This window comes from Perca flavescens, chromosome 4 (assembly GCF_004354835.1).
Source record: "Perca flavescens isolate YP-PL-M2 chromosome 4, PFLA_1.0, whole genome shotgun sequence".
Taxonomy (NCBI): domain Eukaryota; kingdom Metazoa; phylum Chordata; class Actinopteri; order Perciformes; family Percidae; genus Perca; species Perca flavescens.
The window spans coordinates 2,571,705-2,597,957 of NC_041334.1; the positions used below are offsets into that span (position 1 = coordinate 2,571,705).

Genomic DNA, 26,253 nt, shown 5'->3' on the forward strand with positions numbered 1-26,253 from the left:
CTGTCACTGTCACTATATATTAAAGGGAAAAGCCCCCAAAAAATGATATATATAAAAAAAAAACAATCCCAATGACACACAACAACATATATATATATATATATATATATATATATATATATATATATATATATATATATATATATATATATATATAGATCAGATCAGTATATATATATATATATATATATATATATATATATATATATATATATACCACTGATCCAGACTATCGACTGTAGAAATTACATCCAAACAAGTGTGCGTTCTTTTTAATGGGACTTTATTTTGAAATGTCTAACCAGAAGTAGCTTAACTGTTGTGAACTGGTTGGCTTTGACAACGGAGAGATTAAAGTAGGAGGGGGGGAGGGAGGAGCCCGTCGCTGGAGACCAATGACAGGACAGGTAGGCTAGCAACAGGTGAGCAGAGAACACACACCTTACACACACAGACACACACATTGTGAGGACAGAGCCTCTGTCTGAACATCCTGTCCGGCCTGACAGGGAATTAGAGAAGCGAGGACCATTTCATTTCAACGCCTCGGAGGGGAAACTGCTGCCAAACATTTGGATTATTACCGAGATTGTAACCCCGGACGACAAGAAACAAATTAAAATATCACTGAAAAGGACTTTAGAGATGCGTGTGAGCCTCGGCGGTGAGTTAATGGGACTTTTAGAGCTTTAAAACATGTATTTAAGGCTTTAGTGTGATTAAGTGTCACAGCGGTGCAGCCGTTCGTGTTGTTTACGTGGAGTTGCAATATTGAACTCCAATGTTAAACCAGCCCTGTTTGTAGCCTATAACATATATGGCTAAATGTCTCCTTATTCTTTGCAGTAATGTTTTTACAAAACCTTTAGGCTACAGTAGGAAATAGTTTGGGTTATTTAGTATATTACATAACGCATGAGAGGGCTGTTAGGGTTTTTTATAAAAACCTAATAAATCCCCCTGAACCATGAACAACTCGGAGGGGCTGCGGCCGGCGCCGTCCGGCAGGAAGCCGCTGGGGAAGCTCGCCTCCCGGCTGGAGGAGGTGAAGAACCCGTGGCGGCAGGTCTCCTCGCTGGAGCTGAGCCACAACGAGGCTGCGCGGCTGGCGACCGATGCGCTGCTGGAGCACGGGGAGCAGGAGTACCGCCGAGTCCTCACCGAGGAGCGGGAACTCAACTTTCTGTCCCCGCTGGAGATCCGCTACGTCACCCAGCACGCGGCCAAAACGTTCGAATCCGAGAGCAACGGCTCCGGTTCCAACGACCGGGACTTCGGGGACGCGGACGCCGTTTCCGAGCTCACATCCGGGACTTACTTCCCGATGATGTCCGACGAGGAGCCGCCGATGCTGGAGCTCGGCTGGCCGGAGTCCAAGTCGAGGTACGGGCCGTCGGAAACGCAGATCTACTTTCAGAGGGACAAGTCTCACAACATCAAAGACCTCATCAGGTCCCTGATGAACAAAGCCAAGAAGGTAAGAACCACAGTCGGAGAGAAACCTGTTGAAATATGTAGCCCAGGGGCGAGTCTAGGATCAGACTTTTAGGGGGGCTCAGGCCCTAATGAGAATGTTGATACAGTGCCTTGCAGAAGTGTTAACACCCCCTGCTAAGTCAGTAATTTCACTGGCAATGAATATATGTATTTATTATTATAACAGAGGATACGTGCAAAATATTGAACATACAAAAGTCCCTTTATGGACTACCAGAATCAAATGAAATGATATAGTTAATGTAAGGTGTAAACAATAACTAAATAAAAATAAAACTCTCCTTGACTGGGTTACAGGTGCATAGCATTGGCGACAGCGACACAGGATATTAAACCTGTTTCTTATAACCTGTAATTGTTTGTCCTCTGTCACTAACAGACAAGTTCGCAAACTCACTTGAAGCTATAAAATTGACTGCAAAATTTTTTTAGGGGGGCTGAGATGAAATTTTAAAAAAGGGTCTAAAATCACCACTGGATGTAGCGTTGAAAAAAGGGACAGAAACGTTGTTAACAAAAAAGACAAAAACGGTGAAACCAGTGGTGTGGTCTAATCTATTGTAGTGACTCAAAAAAATAACTTAAACATCTAAAATAGCGACAAATGTTAAGAAAAGCAACAAAAACTGTAAAGGACAAAATGTTGAAAAAGCAAGATAGATAGATAGATAGATAGATAGATAGATAGATATATTCATGACTCATAAGGTCCCACAAGAATTGTCAGTGCCCTTAATTGTATAGCTGCAAAGATGAATCCATTAGTTGTTGACTCTTAAATTAATTGGCAAGTATTTTGTTAATCGAATAATCAGTTTGTCATTTCTTATGAAAAAAACAGTCAAACTTCTCTGATTCCAGCTTGTTAAATGTGAATATGTTGTAGTTTCTTCTCTCCTCTGGGACAATAAGCGTAATATCTTTGAATTGTGGACAAAACGAGACATTTGAGGACGTCATCTTGGAGACATTTTAGAGACCAAACAACTAATCCATTCATCCAGAAAATAATCCAGAAGATGAATTGTTTGTTGCAGCCCTAGGCCTATTCTACGTCTTTTATCTGAGGGTTTCATCTACAAAAAACCACAGAACTCTTGGCTTGACTTTTTGTGTGTGTGTGCGCTTGTTTGTCTGTGCGCGCTTGTTTGTCTGTGTGCTTGTCTGTGTGTGTCCGGCAGTTAAACCTTTTGAAATAAAAGTGTTTGCACGTTTCCTGACAAACACCCTGGATAAAGTCAGTCGGGTTGTTTTTCTCCGTTCCAGCTGAGTGCGTGCCTCTCCCCCCACAGGGGTTTCCACCTGGTTTGCTTAGAAACAAATGCAGCAGCAGCAGCAGCAGCAGCCTGGGGGCGGCCGTCCTCCCGCCGGCTGTCATGTTTGATCAGCTCTTATCTCTGAGCACGTGGCCGACGGCTCGCTCTGCCTCTCTTTTAGCAACTGACCTGGGTTCACGGATCGGACAGGTTTCACTCTCTAATCACCACAGCTCTATGACCCGGTCACCTGGGCACACACATGTAACCGGCCTCCACTCCCCCCCCCATTTATAGATTTTATATAAGCAAACCACCCAGACTGCATCCTGTGTTTCTTTGTAGTTCAGGGATAGCCGCTAATATTTTTAGGCACTGGCCCCATGGGCCGCCAAGCCTCTAAATTTGGTGGCCAGACTACATTTTTGGTGGCCCAAATGTAAAACTTGTATAGAAAAACAAAACCGAAAATACAATTTAACCCTCATGTTGTCTTCCTGTCCACCGTGAACTTGTTGTCCTTCTGGTTCAAAATTTAAAATGAACTTTTTCTGGCACTTTTTCTGACATTTCATTCGTTTTTTTCCGACGCTTTTTTTATTGATGGTCAATAAACTTAATTTAAATTACATTATACCTCATTTTTGAGTTAAGTAAAGCGGAAATTATGAACTATTTTGACTAATAGGTAAGATCAGACGATGTTGAGTGAATCACAGACTGGTTTATGTCAAAGTTTGGTCAGGATGCTGTTTTTAAACTGAAAAAAAACACCCAAAATTCAGTGAAAGCAATCATTAATTTTACCTGCGAAGAATGTTGTATAAGTTCCTACAACATACATGCATGCATCCAAGTTATTTAGGGGCAATTTGGTTGTTAAGAAACCCATATTTCTGATATAAAAAAAATTTGGAAAACGGGTCATATTTGACCCGAGGACAACAGGAAGGTTAAATTGCCCATATTGTGCTCATTATCAGGTTCATAATTGTATTGTGAGATTGTACCAGAATAGGTTTACATGGTTTAATTTTCAAAAAGCACCATATTTTTGTTGTACTGCACATTGCTGCAGCTCCTCTTTTCACCGTGTGTCTTCAGCTCTCTGTTTTAGCTACAGAGTGAGACATCGCACTTCTGTTCCATCTTTGTTAGGAGTCGCACATGCTCAGTAGCTAGGTAAGGATCACATCAGCTAGTCAGGTCAGTTACAAGGCAGGATTAGCCGGGAGACTTCTTCTAAACGTAGGCAAACTTCACACTTAGCGTGGAATACAGGCAGAACAGGGACATGGAAGTAGTTCTTTAGTAGATTATGGTGAACTTGTGTGTGTTGTAGCAGTGTTTTGCCATGTAGAACGAGGTAGCATGCTAGCGCTAGCGGTTAGCCACCTCGTTTCGGCCAACAACGTAGAAAGCCGTGCAGATTTTGAACAGCTCACCCGGAGACTGAAGGCAGGACACATTCAGAAACCGTATCTCACTCAAAACAGCATGGATGGTTATTTTTCGAAGTTTGTATGCGTGTGGAAGCACCAGAGACACAAAATAACACCCCAAATCTCAGAACAAGTGCTTTTTTCATAATATGGGCACTTTAACGCAGCCTTCCTTAAACTCTTCTATAAATGAGAAGACCTCAACAGATTGAAAACATATAATTTATTCAAATTGAAAACTCAAGTTCTTTGTAAACCTATTTTCTGACTTCAGTCTTTCTGTTTTGAGCTGAAAGTGGCGCTTTGTTCTCCGGTCTCATCTTCAAGAGAGACCACCATATGTTGGGCCACCTACTGGGGATATCTGGTGGCCACAGAGTAAACGTTTGTGGCCACGGGCCATAGGGCCATGCTTAATGTCGAACCCTGTAGTTTGTTTTGGGTGTTATTGTGGTAGTTTTCGTCTCTTTTGTAGTCATTTTGTGTGTCTGTAGTCGTCTCTTCATGGGAGTTTTATTTGTAGGCATCTTGTGTCTCTCTGTTGTTGTTTTGCTAATCTCTCTGTTGTGTGTTATTGTGGTAGTTTGCGTCTCTTTTGTAGATATTTTGTGTCTCTGTACATTGTTTCCTCTATGTTGATTTTGCCGTGGCGGCACGCTCCGGCGCAACCTAAATGCATATCGGTTCCAAATATCGGTTATCGGTTTCAGTTCTGCTAATAATCAATATCGGCCTTAAAGTGCCCCAAAAAAGCACTTTTTCTGGGATTTGGGGTGTTATTTTGTGTCTCTGGTGCTTCCACACGCATACAAACTTTGAAAAATAACCATCCATGCTGTTTTGAGTGAGAGACGGTTTCTGAATGTATCCTGCCATGCTAGCGCTAGCATGCTAGCTCGTTCTCAATGGCAAAACACTGCTACAAAACACAAATTCACCCTAATCTACAAAATAAATTGTATAGAACTTGAAATTAGAGAAAGAGCTAGCTAGCTCATGTAGTCCTTACCTAGCTACTGAGCATGTGCGACTGACAACAAAGATCTTACAGAAGTTGAGATGCCTCACTCTGTAGCTAAAACAGAGACCTGAACACACAGGGTGAAAAGAGGAGCTGCAGCAATGTGCAGTACAACAAAAATATGGTGCTTTTTGAAAATGAAACCATGTAAACCTATTATGATACAATCTCAAATTAATTATGAACCTGAAAATGAACATAATATGGCCACTTTAAAAACCATCGGTCAATCCCTACTTTGGACCATCCAATAGTTGCCAGCTCTGTAATATACGGCCGTTATAGTTCATGACATGTGACATAGCGTTAATAAGCGTTTTATAACTCATGTTTCCGAGCTGTCTCCTGATCCCTAAACTGAGCACATGACAGCTGAATAAGAGCCGTTGGTTTATTGGCAGGCAATCCATCACACGCTGCATGAGTCACGTCTCCACAGACACTTCCTTCTTCCCTATATAGAAACCGAGATATAGTTTAATATGCATGATGAAACCGGGTGTACCCAAATCATTTAAACCTGTTCCATCCCTGCACACAACATTCGAAAAAATGTAGAAATACAACAAGTTGGAGAAGCTGTTGTCTCTCGAAACGGCAGTTACAAACTCTTTTTGACACGTTTGTGCAGAGTCAGCAGGTTTTAAGATCAAGGGACACCAGTTGACCAGTCAGTGGATACAGCTGATAAACGTCTGTTACAGAGCTGGATGTTTGTTCATCCCACTTATCTTAAGTTCACTCGGGGCCATTTGTTAGATTAGAACAATAAAGGGAGCTTTGACATCCGTACTGTTGAATTAAGTCACAACTGCAGTGCAGTAAAGGAGACTCACAGTTGATGTTAAACTTCGTTTTGTCCGTGCAACAAAGAAACCAGGGTTTGACCTGGCTCAGAATGGGCCTTTGGGAGAGACACATACAGGCTACATCAGGAAACACTTTGTTATGCACCAATTTATGGCGGAAACTTTATGTGAAGGAAAACACAAAGTTCAGGAGGCAGGTGACAATTTAAAATCAAAAAATATAATGCAGTAAGGGACCTGGGCCTTTTTTTTTTTTTTTTTTTTTTTTTTTTTTTTTTTGCATTTACGCCTTTTAATCACCACGACGGCATGAAAGGGGAGAGAGAGGGGGGAGACCTGCAGGAAACCTGCCGCAGGTCAGATTCAACCCTGGGCCTCTGCGTCGAGTAATAATCGCCTTATTACGGGTGCATGCTTTACCAACTGAGCCCCCCGGGCACCCAAAGTCTAGTACGTTTGATTTAGTGTGAACACGACGTACTGTTCCCGGGCACGGTTGGTTGTTCTGTGACCAAGTCCACTTGAAAAGGTGTTCTCAGGTACAGTTCATGTATTAATTACTAATTACTATTAATTAGTATTAATTACCAACATACAGTACAGGCCAAACGTTTGGACACACCTTCTCATTCAATGCTTTTCCTTTTTATTTTGATGACTATTTACATTGTAGATTCTCACTGAAGGCATCAAAACTATGAATGAACATATATGGAATTATGTACTTAACAAAAAAGTGTGAAATAACTGAAAACATGTCTTATATATTAGATTCTTCAAAGTAGCCAGCCTTTACTTTTTTTATTAATAAGGAAAATAATTCCACTAATTAACCCTGACAAAGCACACCTGAGAAGTGAAAACCATTTCAGGTGACTACCTCATGAAGCTCATTGAGAGAACACCAAGGGTTTGCAGAGTTATCAAAAAAGCAAAGGGTGGCTACTTTGAAGAATCTAAAATATAAGACATGTTTTCAGTTATTTCACACTTTTTTGTTAAGTACATCATTCCATATGTGTTCATTCATAGTTGTGATGCTTTCAGTGAGACTCTACAATGTAAATAGTCATGAAAATAAAGAAACACATTGAATGAGAAGGTGTGTCCAAACTTTTGGCCTGTACTGTATGTTTTAACCATGTTGGAGAAAAAAACTAATCGTCTGCATAGGGCCGAACAATTAACCCTTGTGTTGTCTTCCCGTTGGCAATGCAACTTTTTTTTTCAATGTTTGGTGTTTTTGCGACCTATTTGTCACTTTTTTCCGATGTTTTTTTTTTTCTGCACTTCTTTTTATAGTTTTATTGTTTTTTTTGAAAAGGTTTTAAGCTTTTTCTTACATTTTTGTCACTTTTTACAACGTGTTTTTTTTTTTTGTTTTACAAATGCTATAAAATTGAATAAAACACCCAAATTCAATTTGACAATTTGGTTGAAAGAAACCCAAATTTCTTATATAGAAACCTTTTGAAAATGGGTTAAATTTGACCCGACTTTTGATTAATTGTTAAGTTTATAAAATGCCAGGCAGTTCTGTCCATCGTTGACATCCTCAAAATGTTCTCTCCAACCAACAGCCTCAAACCCCCAAAATGTTCAGTCAGCGGTGAGGCCCAGTTCAGACCCAAGAGTCGCGACTCGACCAGTTGAAACTTGCAATGTGCTTTTACAAACCACAAGTTGTGAATATCTGTCACTGTCATGTGACCCAGATAATGTAGTAACACAAATACACAACCTATGTAGTAAACAACACCTCTTTATTATCGTAATACAGTTTTTCAAACTGTGAACATGTAAAGGGTCAAGTGCCAACAACTCGCGCGCACACACACACGTTAGTTTCACTATCTTTGTGGGGACCCGTCATTGACGTAATGCATCCCTAGGGGCTATTCCCTTACCCTAACTTTAACCATCACAACTAAATGCCTAAACTTAACCCTTACCCTCACCCTAACCATAACGTAATTCTAACCCTAATCCTAAAACCAAGTCTTAACCCTCAAACAGCCCTTTTACCTTGTGGGATCCAGCATTTTGGTCCCCACAAGGCTGTGGAGACCCCACAAGTATACTGTATTCCCCATTTTTTGGAATATAGTAAAACAAGTCCAAACACACAAACACACACACACACAGAGACACATACACACAGACACACACAACCCTAACTCAAACACAGAGAGACACACACACACACACACACACACAGAGACCCCGCACTCACACAGAGACACACACAGAGACACACACACAAACACAGAAAGACACACACGGACACATAAACACAGATAGACACACATACACAGCCACACACACAGACAAACACACACGAACACAGACACACACACACACACACACACACACACACACACACACACACTCATTCACCGACCAATAATCACTGATATAATTACAATTGGGCATATCTAAACAAAATCTATAATTAGCAGTCATATGCCTTAGGACCTTAGCTAATGTTAGCAATTAATAGCGGTTACACAAAGAAAATGTGTCTCTAATGTCTCTCTAGTGTGTCTCTCCAATGTGTCTCTCTTTTGTCTCTCTAACGTCTCTAATGTCTCTCTAACATGTCTCTAATGTCTCTCTAGCGTGTCTCTAACGTGTCTCTAATGTCTCTCTAACATGTCTCTAATGTCTCTCTAGTGTGTCTCTCCAATGTGTCTCTCTTTTGTCTCTCTAACGTCTCTAATGTCTCTCTAGCGTGTCTCTAACGTGTCTCTAATGTCTCTCTAACTGTCTCTAATGTCTCTCTAACGTGTCTCTAATGTCTCTGTAGCGTGTCTCTGATGTCTCTCTAACGTGTCTCTACTGTGTCTCTACTGTGTCTCCGTGCTGCTCCAGGTGATCGCCCTGGTGATGGACGTGTTCACAGACGTGGACCTGCTGTGTGACCTCATGGAGGCGTCCAACAAGCGCAAAGTCCCCGTCTACATCCTGCTGGACGAGAAAAACCTTGAGCACTTCACGGAGATGTGCTCCACGCTGGATATTCAGAGCTCCCACATGAGTGTAAGTACGGACGCTCATTTCTATAATGTTTCAGCTGGGGGGGACTCGGACAGAGGCGGAGTTAAACCTCGGGGGCAGAGAATCAGAAATCAGAAAGGAGGTTATTGCCACAGTAGTTACCTTACGTGGGATTTGCCTTGGTGAAAGGTGCATACATACACAGACATGGATGGATGCAGACCTGCACACCTGTACGCATGTTGCGTAGTAGATATGCATTTTGACATCAAAATACGGCGATACGATTTGTCACTTTTAAACTATGCGAAAATCAGGTGACTGCTTTGAGTTCACTCGTTGACGGTTGACGTGCAGCCGTCTCGGTTTTAGATTTTGTTACAAAGGTCTTGTGTGTCGGAACCTGGCTGGCCGCTCGGCGCCTTCAGACAAAGCTCAAGCTAACAGGCTAACAGCTTATTATCTGCTAAGATTGGATCTGTGAGCGCATTAATCTGCTCGGTGTATGTCTTATAACAAACAGTGAGCAGCTGCCAGACTCTAACATCTGTTGATCCGTGCAGGACTTCATGTTTAGAGACCATGTGACTAGCAGGTAACGTTAAAGGTTATCAGCTACTGTAGCAGAACTCTGAAACACTGCTGCAGGTATTTGTGCACGACTGGTGATTTAGAGATGGAACACTGCCTCAGATCTATTTTATTTCAGTAAAAGTAGAAAAAACAGTGTTGTAGAGTTACAAATTACTTGTCAGTTACAAGTCCTGCGTTCAACATCTTCCTTAAGTAATTGTACAAAAGTATTATCAAAAGATACTTAAGTACCAAAAGTAAAAGTGACTATTATGCAGTGTAATATACATCTAATACATTGTATTAGATATGACATAATTTCATTTAAATAAAATGTTTTATTTAATTCAAGTAGCCTACTTGTAAATAATTAATTTTCTAGTAGGGCTGGGCGATATGGTTGAAATGTATCATGATATAAGTTTTTCATATCGGTCGATATCGATAATTATTGATATTTTTTATGACCTATTTAAAAAGGACCAGGAGAAAAATATATTAAATTTAAACATTTTTATTTAAAACTTAACCCTGCTCTGATTGTAATCCCCTCAGTTATAAAAGCAGAAATGTCAACACAACCATGGAAAACACTCAAATAATTAAAATGTAAACTGGTCTAAAATCACAATGAACACTTAACAATTATCTCTTAACATTAAGGTGCAAAATTAAAGAATAGGTAAGAAATGCTTAATAAAGTGTCATAAAATAGTGCAAAGTGTTAGCTAAATATAAGAAACCTGAGAAGGAACTATTTTCTGCAGGTTTAGTGCTAGGTTGGTAACCTGGCTTCTGGACAGTGCCCAGCATGTCTGCCTCCGTTATTTCTTTGTATCGTTTAGTAAGGCGCTGATGCAGAGTACCTCTCCATGGTGGTCTGCTGCTTGTAGCGTTTAGTAAGGCGCTGATGCAGAGTACCTCTCCATGGTGGTCTGCTGCTTGTAGTGTTTAGTAAGGTGCTGATGCAGAGTACCTCTCCATGGTGGTCTGCTGCTTGTAGTGTTTAGTAAGGTGCTGATGCAGAGTACCTCTCCATGGTGGTCTGCTGCTTGTAGTGTTTAGTAAGGTGCTGATGCAGAGTACCTCTCCATGGTGGTCTGCTGCTTGTAGTGTTTAGTAAGGTGCTGATGCAGAGTACCTCTCCATGGCGGTCTGCTGCTTGTAGTGTTTAGTAAGGCGCTGATGCAGAGTACCTCTCCATGGTGGTCTGCTGCTTGTAGTGTTTAGTAAGGTGCTGATGCAGAGTACCTCTCCATGGTGGTCTGCTGCTTGTAGTGTTTAGTAAGGTACTGATGCAGAGTACCTCTCCATGGTGGTCTGCTGCTTGTAGTGTTTAGTAAGGTGCTGATGCAGAGTACCTCTCCATGGTGGTCTGCTGCTTGTAGTGTTTAGTAAGGTGCTGATGCAGAGTACCTCTCCATGGCGGTCTGCTGCTTGTAGTGTTTAGTAAGGCGCTGATGCAGAGTACCTCTCCATGGTGGTCTGCTGCTTGTAGTGTTTAGTAAGGTGCTGATGCAGAGTACCTCTCCATGGTGGTCTGCTGCTTGTAGTGTTTAGTAAGGTACTGATGCAGAGTACCTCTCCATGGTGGTCTGCTGTTTGTGCCGTGTTGCAGCTGCAGATGTTGTTGGACGTTGATGGCGAATACGGCTGTGCTCGAAAGTGTGAGCGCGGCTAAAGTGGTAAAACAAGTTTATGGTATTACCAGTGTTGGTCTGACGACATTGGTCTGACTACGGTTATAAAATCCCCAAAACTGCCATACTGACTTTTCCTGTTTTATCAACGATTTCCTCGCTCGCTGCGGCACTCACTTTCCACTCCACGCCGGTTCTGTTATTGAAGAACACGAGACAGCGATGTGGCGCAACCAAACATGATACTGTTACATGATTGGCTGTTAGTGTCACTCCCCACGTTGCTAGGTTGCCAGAGAGTGAGGGCCTTTGTTCATGCAACCAAACTTGATTCACAACCTCTGGTATCTTCTGATAAAGAAAAACAAGTTATCGAACGTTTTATCGACCGCATTTTCTATTGATATTGATTATGTGTCTATCGCGATACATATCGTTATTGTTTTATCGCCCAGCCCTATTTTCTAGGGTTTAAAATGTATACAGATTTGACATTTTCCCCTCATACTTCTGTCGGAATGGGTACGAAGTTTGCATTGAATTTCATTTCAAATGGTATTAAAAAGGTCTTAAAAAGCCTTGAATTTAAGTTGGAGGATCCTGGGGGTACCCTGTTATTGTTCGTGTTTGTTTGCTAAACGTGATTTTTTCATTTTAGCCGAGGCTGTACAAACCATCACGAAAAATAATGATAGGAATTGTATAGTAGGCCAATTTTGGAACAGTGTTATAGTAATCTTATAGAAGGCAACTATAGGTCTAGTATTTTGGGGCATACTATAAAAGTATTACAGTATTTTGGAGACTATTATAAGACTGTAGACTACTGTAGGAACATTATGGATAAGGTTATTATAGAGATCATAAGTAATGGGCTATGACTAATGACTACGTCCTAGGACCAGGTGAAGTGATTGGTAACAATGTGAACTAAATGACACACTATACTGCTGCCCAACCAGCCAAAATGACATCAAAGACAGCAGTAATGGCACGTGTTTTTTTTTTTTTTTTTTTTGCGTGCCGCTGTGTTCATTAAACAGAACTTTGACAATAAATCAGTAAGTTGCTACCAAAAAAAGTTTTTTTAAGGTTGGGAGGTCTGATGGATGGATGGATGGATGGATGGATGGATGGATGGATGGGTGGGTGGATGGATGGATAAATAGATGGATAGATAGATAGATAGATAGATGGATGGATGGACTTTGTTAATCTCAAACTGGGAAATGATTGTGTTACAGGGACATACACACATACAAATTTATACTAGAAATAAGAACATAAATAAGATAAAAAGATAAGATAACAAAAGCTCAAAATACCAGAACACCTTCTGACAAAAACCCCTTGAATATATGAAGTATATTATTATATTAGAGTAAAGCTGTGTTCCATTCCGTGGGTAAATAACCTGAGGCTGAAGATGAGTGAGAGATGCCAGAGCTAACAGAGAAGATAAGAAACTTACCAAGCTACAGTCACATGTTAAAACTAGGTCTTTGTTAGAAGTGGCAAATCTGACTTTCCAGACTGGGTTGGGTACTGGAACCGGTTCTGGTTTTCCCTCTAGTGTCCCCCAATATCTCACTACCAAAGCATGTGTGTTACATTTTCAACCTCAGCAGTAGAGCCGGCTCCACACCCAACGTCTAGAAGTCACACCGGACTGTTAGAGAACCGCAAAGTGTGTGTCTCTTTGTGTGTGTGTGTCTCTTTGTGTGTGTGTGTGTGTGTCTGTATGTGTCTGTGTGTGTGTCTCTTTGTTTCTGTCTGTATGTGTGTGTGTGTGTGTGTGTGTGTGTTTTTGTGTCTGTCTGTCTGTATGTGTGTGTATCTCTTTGTATCTGTGTGTGTGTGTGTGTGTGTGTGTCTCTCTCTACGTAGCAGAAGATCTTCTCACACAGAGCTTTGTTTAGACATCATTCACACCCTGATTTTATGTAACATTTTATTCAGAAAAACATGGAGGAAATAGATTTTTTTTTTTTTTTAAATTGCTTCCGACAGTGTTTTCTGATTTACGAAGTGTTAAAAAGAGATCTAGAAATATGTCAACAACATCAAACCTGGCTTTATCCAATGTTCACATTTCTGTTCTGGAAATGTATGCAAAGTAGCACATGTTTTTAACAAGATAATGCCTCTTTTTCATATTTAAAAACCTCAAATCTCCTTCCCATTCTCCTGTAGTGTCTCTATAAAGTCCCATGTCACACTGTTGTGTGTGTGTGTGTGTGTGTGTGTGTGTGTGTGTTTTTGTGTTTGTGTTTGTGTTCTCCTCGTGTCTGAGGACTGTGTGACTCGGTCTGCTCTCACAGCATCAGCCACACCACAGATGTGTTCTTCACCGAGGACATGTTAACAGTGATGAATCACCCGCCACATCATGCAAATATTAAGTCAAAAGTCTCTGCGTGTGGATTGTAATAGTGCACCGACATGAAACCAAATGCTGACTGACTGAATGGATGGAAACAAACATGCAAAACACCCAAATGTTTGCACCAGGAACAATGAAGTTCCAGATAACTTTTTTTGGTGTTGAGGATATAAAAAGCATTTTTCCATCTGTTGTTCGGACACTCCCTTCCCACCTCGCTACTTGAAAAAAAAAAGACTAGTTTCATTTCTTCTAACAACAAAATAATCCTTCCATGTTAAAGCTTGTTATGTGTGGAGCTCATTTGCGTTTTCAAATCCTTTTTTAAGCAATTCATTTCACAAAACTCTCACCTGTTTTGTAATTAGGGTTGCAACAACAGTCAGTTAGATTAATGGTAAGGCAATTTATTTTTATAGCCCAATTCATACACAAAGACAATGTCAAGGTGCTTTAGATAAGCACACACATACAAAGCAAATAAAACACAAAGTATGACAGGTCATAATGCAAATAAAGCTAAACAAACCGTAAGTTTAAAAGAGTTTATAAGCCTAGAAGTGAAGGCAATGATCCTCTGAATGAGCTCACAGAAAGCGGAAAAGCATACCTAACTGAAAAACTGGTTTTCTTCTGTGAGCTTCCATGTTTGTGCGTTTGTGTTTCTAACCGTGAAATGTGTGTGTGTGTCTGTGTGCAGAACATGCGTATTCGCAGCATGTGCGGGGACACGTACTGCACCAAGAGCGGCAAGAAATTCACTGGTCAGGTCCTGGAGAAGTTCATGATCATTGACTGTGAAGAGGTCATCGCCGGCTCGTACAGGTTAGACACACACACACACACACACACACAATTTGTCAGGTCCTGTGCGAAAATAATTGAGACAGACAGACAGACAGAGCCAGACATGCACATACACGCACAGACACACACACACACATGCACAGACATGCAAAGACATACACATGCACACACACACACACACACACACACACACAGACATGCACATACACACAGACATGCACAAACACACACACGTACAGACATGCATAGACACACGCACAGACATTCACAAACACACAGGCACACACGTGCATGCACAAACACACACACACACACACACACACACAGACAGACAAATACACATGCGCGCACACACACACACACACACACACACACACACGGTATCAATCATCATTTAGGAACCGGTATTGAAGTCTCTGCATCAGTATCAGTATGGACCTTTCTGAATGGCCTACCCTATGCATAATGCTGCAGCAGTTTAATGTAGAAGCCTGGAATAACAAAAGTTGACAGACTGACGATCAGTAAGGAGGTGTGTGTGGTTGTAGAAACGGGTGTCTAATCCAACAGCAACTGAGTCTGTGGACGGCTCCCGATTAGCATTTCGACCTTCACTTTGCATCCCGGCACTTTCAGCGGGGGGTAGGAGGGTAGGAGGAAACCAGCTGAGCCCAGAGAGGCCATCAGGGGTTTGCAAATGTGTCAGTGCAAAAGTGTGTGTGTGTGGGGGGGGGGATTAACCTGTTCTGTAGCAAAGGAGGGTGCTACTTCACTGTCAGTGTGCCCTCACGCATGCATGCACACATTTGCATTTTTTTCTATTCTATCGATTTGACCTGTGTTCCACGCCCTCTGACAGTAGACAAGTAAACCACAGTGTTAAAGCACTGTATTTTATGGAGCTGCGAGGCAAACCGAGCTGTGAAATTCTGGGGAATTTGGCAACGTCGTGTCACAGTGCATTGAAAAGAGCAGGCTGTTCTCAAGGACCATTCGTACATGAAAAGTAACACACTGTTATTCGTATGTGTTCTAGTATTTATTGCAGTCAGCAGCACAATGACTGCAAGAAGTTAAGGAGAAAACACAAGACTTTCAACCAGGAAACAGGTGTTTATGTCCTGAAGAAGTTAAGGAGAAAACACAAGACTTTCACCCAGGAAACAGGTGGTCATGTCCTGGAGAAGATAAGGAGAAAACACAAGACTTTGACCCAGGAAACACGTGTTCATGTCCTGAAGAAGTTAAGGAGAAAACACAAGACTTATGGTGTCCACAACTCCAAGCTATTCACTGTACTGTCACCGAGGAGAGAAGGAACTAGAAAATATTCCCATTTGACAAGCTGACATCACACAAGTTTCACTGTTTTTCTTTTTGTACAAAATGACTCAAACTGATTAATTGATTGTCAGAATAGTAAATAATTTCATAGTTGACAACTAATCAATTAATTTACTTACTTTTTTGCAGCTCTTGGTAATGTCCCTTTATAATATTGTAGAGTTCATTTTCACACATTCTATTTGTCACCTGACCCAGGTATGTTACTAACTGCACCTTCTGATCCACTGTGCTCTCTGCCCTTTACACACACACACACACGCACAGACACGCGCACACCCACACGCACGCACCCACGCGCACACCCACCCACACACACGCACACAGAAACATACATGCACAGACATGCACACACACGCACAAACGCAAACACAAACATGCATACACACACGCGCACACACAAACATACATGCACAGACACAAACATACATGCACAGACACAGACACGCACACACACACTCACATGCACAGACACACACACACACACACAAACAAACATGCACACACAGACACACACACACAAACAAACATGCAAACACAGACACGCACACACACAGACACGCACACGCACGCACACACACAGACACGCACACACATAAAATCCCTTATAATATTGTAGAATTCATATTGATACTTTTTTTTTGGTCACCTGACCCAGGTGTGTCACCCACGTCACCTTCTGATCCCCTCTCCTCTCGGTGCTTTCTGCCCTTTGATCCTCTTCCCTTCCTCTGCTTCCTTGTTCTGTCAGATTCTGTCCCGTCAGGTTGTTTCCTTCTGTTATTATTTTCTCCTGATATGTTATCTCAGATTTGGCCTCAAATAGCTTCAGCGGAGTGTGTGTTTAGTTTTAAGGCGTGTGTGTGGAAGCGGATCGGGTCGTGCAAGGATCAAACCTGCTGGCTGTGGAATGACGGGCGAGGCCGGGAGCGGTGCCAGGTGGCTCGCTCGAGGCGAATATCTAACGCTTATCACCTGAGCACGCCTCTGCCTCCCGCCCTGTCTTCAAACGCCCACGCCACTCGGATATTAAACGCCGTGATGATGTGGTTTGACGCTTGGATACCCGGGGAGGGAGGGAGCGCTGTTTGATAAGCAAATAATAAACTGATTCATTGATATTTATCAGATAAAGACCGCTTTTATCTCATCGAAAAAGCATATTTTTAGAGAGATAATACCTACATACACACATGGCAGTTTTACCCTTTTTCAAATTCATATGCCCATGTTTTAATCTCTCATACATATTTGTTAGACATTTATGTAATATACTTCAATCAAAAAATGGAGTTTTAGAAAGTCTTTGCACGAGGCAGCAAAATAAAATCTAAAAATCTAAATAATTTGATGAAAATCAGTTAAATTTAAAAGAAATTAAAATCAAAATAAGCAGAGAAGCAGATAATACACAAAGTAGTTTTCATAGTCAATTCAGTACATTAATAATTATACTTAAAGCGACACATTATAATGTAGTTTTTAGCAGATGAAAGGCTCTTTTATTTATTCAGTGTTTACAATGTGCGTACTTATGCTAAATAGGGGGTTCCCAACATCTTCCAAATGTGTGTTTTCACACATATTTCATTTTTTGGATGAATTCGTAACAAGATTTTAACGGTTACAGGAAACAGCAGATTTATCTCGACCTAAAATATGAGCCACGTATCGTCTTCTAAGACTTGTGTGTCAAAGAGAATGGATTTATGAGTGTCAAACACATATTCATATCTCAGACCTGTTTCATGATTGACGGTTTTATACCGTGAAGGCGTGCTCAGATCAGATCTTTCTCTGAAATTTTCCCCGGAGTTTAACTTGGGGTGAGTTGTGTGCGACATATCTGAGCCGTGAGCGATTTATCACGAAATCAGAAAGCCGTCCTGCAGCTTCTCTCTGGCTGCTGTGAAGCACGCTCGGCGTCCCCCGGCGCAGCACGCCTTCTCAGTAAACAGACGTATACTGTTTAACTGCCTGGTTCTAAAAAAAAAAAAACATGCACTGCACGTGGAACATATCTGCGGAGATTATTAAAAGCCCCGTGGACATCACGTGCCGAGTGGAGACGCTCTCTGGGAGACATTAGCGCGAGCGCTGCAAACAGGCCTGAGATGAGGAACTGTAGTTACTGTGTATGATGATGAACCAGTTCTTATTCTCTGGGTTAATATCTGTCATTTTAGATTAGATTCAACTTTATTGTCATTGCACAAGGGCTGCTCGATGATGGGAAAAAAATATAATCACGATTATTTAACCCAATTACTCGTTGACTTCTGGAAAGCAATTATTGAACTTAAAAAACAGTGTAAAAAGTTAAATAAATCAACAGTAAAAAAAAAAATCACATACAACTGTGAAATTTGCCTTAATACTTTTTCCTATTTAAACTTAAAATAAGCGTATACTTGTAAAACGTAATGAGCGAAATAATTGTTTTTCTCGATTATTCTGTTTTTGTGATCAATGGGAGCCAAAATCATAATCACGATTTAAATTTAGATTAATTGCACAGCCTGCATTGCACAAGAACAGCCAGTACAACAAAATGCAGTTTTACATTTAACCAGTAGTGCAATCATTAAAAGTGCTTTTCCTTTTTATAGCTTAGAAAAGACATAAAACACAGAATGCAGTATGATCATGTTAGTACATTATTAAAGTGCATTAGCAAATAAAGTGCATTCTGAGATATCACAGTCCATTGATCACATAATAGTAGAGACAGAATGCAGTGCGATCATATAATGCATTGTTGAGGTGCATTAATAAAGTGCATTGTGATCAGAGGTAGTCAGTGATTTCTAGGCATGATCCCTCAGATATTCTTAGATCTTTTTGATACTGAACAAGTTGATATTTTCTGATCCTGTGAACCTTGGTTATATATTTATAGACGATTGTAGGAGAAATCAAAGAAATTAAAGAAACCAATGTGTGTTTTAATTACATTTGGGATTTGCATTTAGGCTGCGTTCACACCCACTGCGGCAAAATCGCAGGTCTTTCCGTATATTTTGAATCAGGGTTTGGTGATTTGGCTGCGGTGGTTGGGGGGCCGTGAGGGGGAGCTGGAAGAATGCAGCGGCTTGTGGCGAAAAGTTGGAACGGATTCAACTTTGGGGAGATGAAGTCCGGATCAACGGAAGCACATTTGCAGGATAATTGCAGTAGACTTTATATTTCAGAGTTACTGTTTTCCGTCCGATCGTTTATGGATCTCGACGTTTCCGAACGCACCCAAGGCAGCTTTATTTCCCGGAGAGAGAAAGAAAAGAGATGGAGTCGGGTGCCCAGGTAGCTCACCTGGTAGAGCATGCGCCCATATTTAGAAGTTTACTCCTCGACGGAGCGGCCACAGGTTTGACTCCGACCGTGCGGCCCTTTGCTGCATGTCATTCCCCATCTATCTCCGCTTTCATGACTTCAGCTGTCCTGTCACATAAGGGCCTAAAATGGCCAAAAAATAATCTTAAAAGAAAACAGACAGAGGAAACAGTCAGCTGTTCCACAAACTCCCAGGTAGTTCACAGCTTGTGTTTGATGTTTTTAAAACCTTCTTGTGGCAGAGATAGAGGCAGTGATGTTTCCTGTACGGGACTCTCACACCGCCTTAAACCACAACAAATATCCACGCTCACATGATTGGCCACTGCAGCGTGTCATAGGTTGCGTTTCTCCAAAAGTTAAATCTGGCTCAACTTTTTCCATCTCCCGCCTGCCGCCTAAACTCACTACCCCCTCCATTCAAAATAAATGGAAAGAGCTGCGTTTAGAGGCACCGTCTGACGGCCGACGTAGACTTTGAGATCAGCCCGTCTACAATTTTAAAAAAGGGAAACGCTTTGTTGTGTTCCACTGAGCTGTTTTTAGTTGACTCAACCTTCCCTCCACTGTCCGCCCCCCCAAAGGGACTTACCATCTCCAACAGAAAACACTGTTCACCAACTGCTCCAAACAGCTCTATTGTAGTCCAGCCTTTACTTCAGAATCAAACGTGGGTCACTTTGGAACACACGTTATAATGCTCGCTTAGCTGCTAGCGTAGCACGCCCTCATACTGCTTCTGACTGGCTAGTAGTCCTTACCTAGGTACTGTCAGGGCACGCCCTCATACTCTGCTTCTGACTGGCTAGTAGTCCTTACCTAGGTACTGTCAGGGCATGCCCTCATACTCTGCTTCTGACTGGCTAGTAGTCCTTACCTAGCTACTGAGCATGTGCGACTCCCAACAAAGATGGAACAGAAGTGTGATGTCTCACTCTGTAGCTAAAACAGAGAGCTCAACACACAGGGTGAAAAGAGGAGCTGCAGCAATGCGCAGTACAACAAAAATATGGTGTTTTCTGAAAATTAAACCACGGAAACCTATCCTGGTACAACCTCTAAATACAATTATGAACCTGAACATGAGCATAATATGAGCACAAATAAGAAGTTAACTTAATCACAAAAGACAAAGTTTACTGAGCACACTTGCAGTTTGAACACTGCGACTCCTCCCTAGACAAGTCTGATCCACGCTGACATAGTTGGCCACCGCAGCGTGACGCCCGGTTGCGTTTCCCCAAAAGTTGAATTCTTCAACTGGAGCCTAAATGCGTTTTAAAAATGAATGGGCAGACCTGCGCTGTGTGAATGCAGGCTTAGCGATAAAGACATGCTTGGTTGTCTAAATGTAAGTAGCTCCATTTGAACGCCATACTTCAACCGTCGTGATAACTTTCCAGTTATAAAATCCTGTCCTGTAAACACTAATGTGTTACTCAAACTGCTGCAGACTGTTTAGCTGCTAATAAAATGCCTTAAATGTCCAAAATGTTCTTTTAAAAAAAGCTCCGTCTATAACCTGGGGCTCCAGGCATCCTCTACAGATCCTGTCGGTTATTCTAAATATCAAATATATTTTTTTTTTTAATTGGTCATTTGGGTTTTATTCCCCGTGTCTCAGGCCTGCTGGATAAGACGTTGCTCCTCTCATTCTGTGTCTTCTGTTCTGCCACGGAGGCTTTATGTCTGCTGCTCAGTCAGGCGTCTCCGCGGTTCATGAACATGTTATGTTGTTGCTGGCTGATAAGCTGATGAGTTGAGTCACAGCGGTGACTCATCATCATCATCGCCCAGGATGTAGTTTGGGCTGATCCGCAGGTTTATCAGCTGGTAGGTGGACGGAGAGAATTTACACAAAGACAGCTGATAGTTTCCAAGTGTAGTGTCACATTTTGTGTTGCATAATTTCTAGTTTTATTTGCCAACTGCACACTTTTAGAAACGCACAATGCTGCACACATTCTTCTATGAAATAAAAGTAAAACGTCTCCAATTCCAGCTTGTTAATTGTGAATAGTGTTCTAGTTTCTTCTCTCCTCTGAGACAGTAAACTGAATATCTTTGAGTTGTGGACAAAGCAAGACATTTGAGGACGTCCTCTTGGGCTTTTTGGGAAACACTGATCCACATTTTTTTTCCACCATTTTCTGACATTTTGGAGACCAAATAACTCATCCATTCATCCAGGAAATAATTGTTATAGTTGCAGCTCTTGATTGAGCCTCTGGTCTGCCAAAAAAGGCAACCAGTTTTTTCTAGGGCTGTCCTCCACTAAAGAAATTCTTAGTCGACTAACATTCACACACTTTTTTTTTTTTTTTTCTTTCTGCACAAAGAATCATGCAAAAGCTAAACTTTGAATCTTGTGTTTACTAGAGATGTGTACTTTTCTTGGAAATAAATCATTCAGCATGAAAAAAGCATAAAGTATGAATAATCAAGTCAAATTGACCGATAAGTCAACTTCTTTCCGGTCTCAAAGAAAAAAGCAATGACTAGATATTGAAACTACAAAAACAATTTAAGTGCGATGAACAGACGCTAGCACAATGCTTTGCTGACTTCCTGTTGGGTTTAGGGTAGGGTTGCACGATATATCGAATCAATATTGTTATCGCAATATCATGTTGCGCAATATTATATTGAAAGTATGTAATAAGTTTATTTTGTGGAGCGCTGCATCCCATCCGTTGGCTGTGTGGCTTAGTTGTGTTTGATTTAGAGCCCGCTTGAAACGCTGTAATGATGTTTCATTGGCCAGTTACGTGGTTACCGTGCCACATGCACATGTTAGTGCGCGTCAGCGCATGCGGCCACTACGTGACACACCCTATGGAGCGTACCACGTGTGTGCAATTTCGACTGAGTAACAGTTAAGAGAAGAAATGGATAGAGATAACAAAACGGAACGAATCGGAGAAGAGAAAGAAAAGTTGTCTTTTTCTCTTTAATTTCTATATTTTATACTGTCCAACCAGTAAAACGTGTCCTGTTCTTTAGACATGGTCCTTATGTATTTATTCATGTTGGACCAGTCCAATATGACTGTTAGTGGAAATAACACTTGTGTTGTATTTGTTATTAATCTATTTTGATGCGTTTTCCCATAACTTTTGTAATTTTACATAGGTTTAAAAATATCAAAATTAATATTGATATCGCAATATCACATTCTGTCAATATTGTGCAACCCTAGTTTAGGGTGTGGCTCCAAGAAGCTTTTTTGTAAGTATGGTCATGATACATATGCCCACCAAATTTCATACATCTACTTCTTTGAAATTCAGTAGGGGGTGCTATCGAGCCAATTTGCCGAACCCAAGCCTGGGACCGTGTCAGATGTAAATTGACGCCAGTTGTGATACGTGTCCAAAGTTTCATAACTTTCCGAGCACGTTTAGCCCCTCAAAAATGCAATTCATTTGGTGGAATAGTAGGAATTCTATCAATTTTCTTAGGGCCTTCGCTGACCAACATTGTTGGTGCTCATGCCCTAAAGAACGTAAGATCTAAAAACACACCTGCAATTACTGCAGAAGAGAACGAAACGGAGGTATTTAGCTGTGTTTGAAACCATTCCCACTTACGATTCCCTATATAGTGTTTATTAAAGGTCCAGTGTGTAACGTTTTTAGTTGTTTATCAAAATCTGTGTTGCCAGTTCACAAACTTGTCCTTTTTCATGAATATTTACCTCCATCATCGATTCCAAGTATTCCTTTTGACTTGAAATTTTCATGCTCATATTCATGCTCCATCTTGAAATATATTAGCCGGTAAGAGACATACAGGACATACTGCTCCGCCTTTGGCGTTTTCTCTGTCACATGATAAACTCCCAGGTGCTGCTAATGCTGCTAATGGGTATCGTAGCTTACCGGCCCCGGCAAGTTTGAAGAAGGAAACATGGACCACGCGTATTCAAAATCCAAATTTCAGGAACAGGAGTCTTCTTCTTCACCCAAAAAAAAAACTTTTTGAAGTGTGAAGGTTACCGTAGCTGTAATGTGTACTTTGAACTGCGTGACTGCATATGATCTCAACGCTAGATGGCAGAAAGTCCCACACATTGGACCTTTTTAAGGAGTGAACCATAGAGGGTACGACCAAACGAGATTTCAGACACTACATTGAAAACACTGTTGCGTCAGTGGATGCACCGGTTATTTGTGTGTGTGTGTTCTGCTTCTTCTTCTCCTCCGGGAAAACGCAACCGCATTGCATTGTGGTATACAAGAGTAAAATGTAGTGTAAATAGTATGTACACTCAAATTAGCAGTGCATTGTGGGTATTTTATAGTGGACTATATAGTGAATGAAATTAACCGCGGAGAATTCAGACATCTCTACAAAATGGCGAAAACACAATATAGTGCACTGTTTATGTGACAGGGACCGATTTCGAACATAGCTTTTGCAGTGGTGTAATGTATTGTAGTGGGTATACTGTACTATATATATTGGCCAGAATCTGCCTTTGGTGGAGGGGGCCATATCATAGTGGGGGGTCTGGGTGTCCTTCCAGAGGGAAGTTTTGAGCATCAACGACTTCATTTCCTGTATTCGGATAACTTTTATTCACCAATTTATGGTGGAAATACCTTTTTATTTAGCCTATGTGAAGAAGAAAAACGCAGATGACAATTCAAAATATAATGGAAAGTATGTTGCGTGTCATTGGGCATTTTTAAGTGGGTAGATGGAAATCCTGGCGCTTTCTGCGTATCACGTAGACTACACCAATGAGCTTTCGAGATTGTAACCTTTAAAATGCCGTTGTGTCTCCTTCTCTAGCTTCACCTGGCTGTCGGCTCAGGTGCACAGCAACATGGTGATGCATTTCACCGGCCGCATCACCGACAGCTTCGACAGGGAGTTCCGCTGTCTGTACGCCGACTCACAGATCATCGACTGCTTCTTCAACGCGGAGGAGGAGGGGATGCCCTACTACCCGTCATACCAGGCCATGATGGCCCCCGGCATGGGGCTCGGCCCAGTCATGGGGCTGGACTTACTCCCCGACAGGTACGAAGCTGAAGGCTGGTTTTTAAGAAGGGTTTTGTGTTTGTTTGACGCACAGTCAGTCTTGAGAGGCATGCTACATTCAAGATTTGTTTATTTGTCCTAAGCAAGCAGCAACTTCCGGGCCTGAAAAGTGAAGCCAACTGTTTGATCGCCTAAAAAGGTCTTGTTCAGCAAACCAAGCTATCTAGCCACAGCTAGCGTTAGCTGGTAACTTAAAGGTGCACTATGAGTTCCTGTATGACGTCACTTCTGTTGACGTTGCAAGTAAATACCAAACAAAACCGAGCAAGCTCGCCGCCCCTGCCCCCCATGTTTCCATAACTGTCATGCCTAACTGACTAACTGTCACTAACCCCCACCCCATCCCCCAACCATCTTGTCGGTGATTGGCTGGAACGTGGTTTGTTGTATTTTGGTGCACAGCCTGTGCCCCTAGTGTTTGTTTGACGTTTCTGACCCCTGTGTTGTCTCCCGAGACCGGCCTTTTTCAAAGTTTATTCAGGGGGGGCAGGCAGCTAGCAGATCAAGGAGAAATGCCCACGATTTGAGACAAAAATGAAATTGCGCTGAAACCATGCAAGAACCCATAGTGCATCTTTTAAGGGAAAGTTATCCGATTTTCTGTACTGCCGTACACGCATATGAATGGCGCAAAGTGAAGTGAAAACACAGCCAAAAGCATTAGCATTGCTAAGCCTCTGTCTTGATTGACCGGTCCTAAAACTTTATCTATTGTCTATTTTAAAATAAATGGGAGCATAATTTACTAAATGAACATCATGCTGTGTTGAAGACTTTAAACTAGCGATTGAGAACTTAAACTCATTATGAAAATATTTACTGAGGTAATAAATCAAGTGAGAAGTTGGCTCATTTTCTCATAGAAACAGACTTCTTTTTGGAGCCAGTGGAGTTGCCCCCTGCTGGAAATTAGAGAGAACACAGCTTTAAGGAGCTTCAGCGTTTGCTTCACTTTTCAGACTCTGAAGCTTCGTCCATTATTGTTACAGTCTATGGTTCTTATACAATATAAAATCTGTAGACTAATAGATTGTATTTGATTTAAAAAAAATACGTGCTAATCTTTAGTCTCCCTTTTCCTCCAGCCGGCAGATGGACCGGGTGTGCTCTGAAAACTCCAGCAGCCAATCAAGTAACAGCGTGTCCAGCGTGAAGGCGGCGCCTGGGATGACGTCTAACACGGTCTACAAGGTCACTCAGACTCACGACACCAAGCCCAACAGCAACCCTCGCCTTAGCCCCGAGAGGAGAGGCGGAACCCTGACACCTCCGGGGCCGCGAGCCTCCGCTAACGGTGGAGCCAATCACAGCCCAGGGATGGAGCGCCTGCCGCCGGCCTACAGTCAGCCAATGGGCGTCGAGTGGAACAAGCACAACCCAGCGGACGCCATTCGGGCAAATGTAGGCGGCGCCACCTCCAAGTTGCAGGGGTTAGGGTTGTACGAGCACAAATCGGGCATATTCCACGGCGCCGGCACCCCCGTGTCAAATCTAAAGACACAGACGCCTTCCCCGGGCAACGAGGGCAAACTCATCCCCAAACAGAGGACTCCCCCCAACCAGTTCTTCAACAAATTCTCCGATATCTTCCTGCCGCAGTCCAGCAAAGAGACGTACAACTTCCGGAGGCCGCCGTCCCCTCTCGGCAACCCGCCCTGGGGGGGACCGGACCTCTCGCCAAACGAGCCGGAGAGCCAGCAGAGCCCGCCGCCGCCGATGTCCCCAGGCGTAGTGATGAACCGGCACGACCAGAAGCGAATGACGCTGGGCCACAGCAAGCTGGACATGGTGAACCAATACAACAAGCTGAAGAACCGGCAGATCTACAGCCGCTTCGAGCTCAAGCCCAATTCAGTTCCAGTTGAGGGGGATTTCATCGGAAACTAAATGGGTGTTTAAAGGTTATCTTTGTTTTGGGTTGTTTTTCAACCTGGACCCTATCTTCCTATGTTTTTGTGTCTAAGATTGTCAAACAACTTTTGACAATCTTTGGTGCTGTATTAAGCGAGAAACAAGCTGCAATGTAACGTTAATGGGCAATTGCGCACCGTCAGTTTGCGTCCACTAAAAGTGCTGTTTTTGCCGCTGACAGGCTCTTATTATTA

The 26,253-nt window shown here is 42.0% G+C and overlaps 1 protein-coding gene across 1 annotated transcript; it reads left to right on the plus strand.

Annotated features, from left to right (window-relative positions):
• The first annotated feature begins 399 nt into the window (after positions 1-399).
• Positions 400-26,253, plus strand: fam83c (family with sequence similarity 83 member C). The gene is made up of 5 exons (XM_028576275.1): positions 400-1,477; positions 8,897-9,064; positions 14,319-14,443; positions 23,897-24,127; positions 25,234-26,253. Exons 1-5 carry the CDS (start codon positions 968-970, stop codon positions 26,033-26,035), a joined length of 1,836 nt encoding a protein of 611 aa, XP_028432076.1. The 5' UTR covers positions 400-967; the 3' UTR covers positions 26,036-26,253.

Bases quoted from the DNA above. Each gene is read 5' to 3' on its own strand.
- fam83c (XM_028576275.1), top strand. From the start codon at position 968: ATGAACAACTCGGAGGGGCTGCGGCCGGCGCCGTCCGGCAGGAAGCCG. The intron at 1,478-8,896 runs GTAAGAACCACA...GTGCTGCTCCAG, and splicing joins TGATGAACAAAGCCAAGAAG to GTGATCGCCCTGGTGATGGA. The intron at 14,444-23,896 runs GTTAGACACACA...CTCCTTCTCTAG, and splicing joins GTCATCGCCGGCTCGTACAG to CTTCACCTGGCTGTCGGCTC.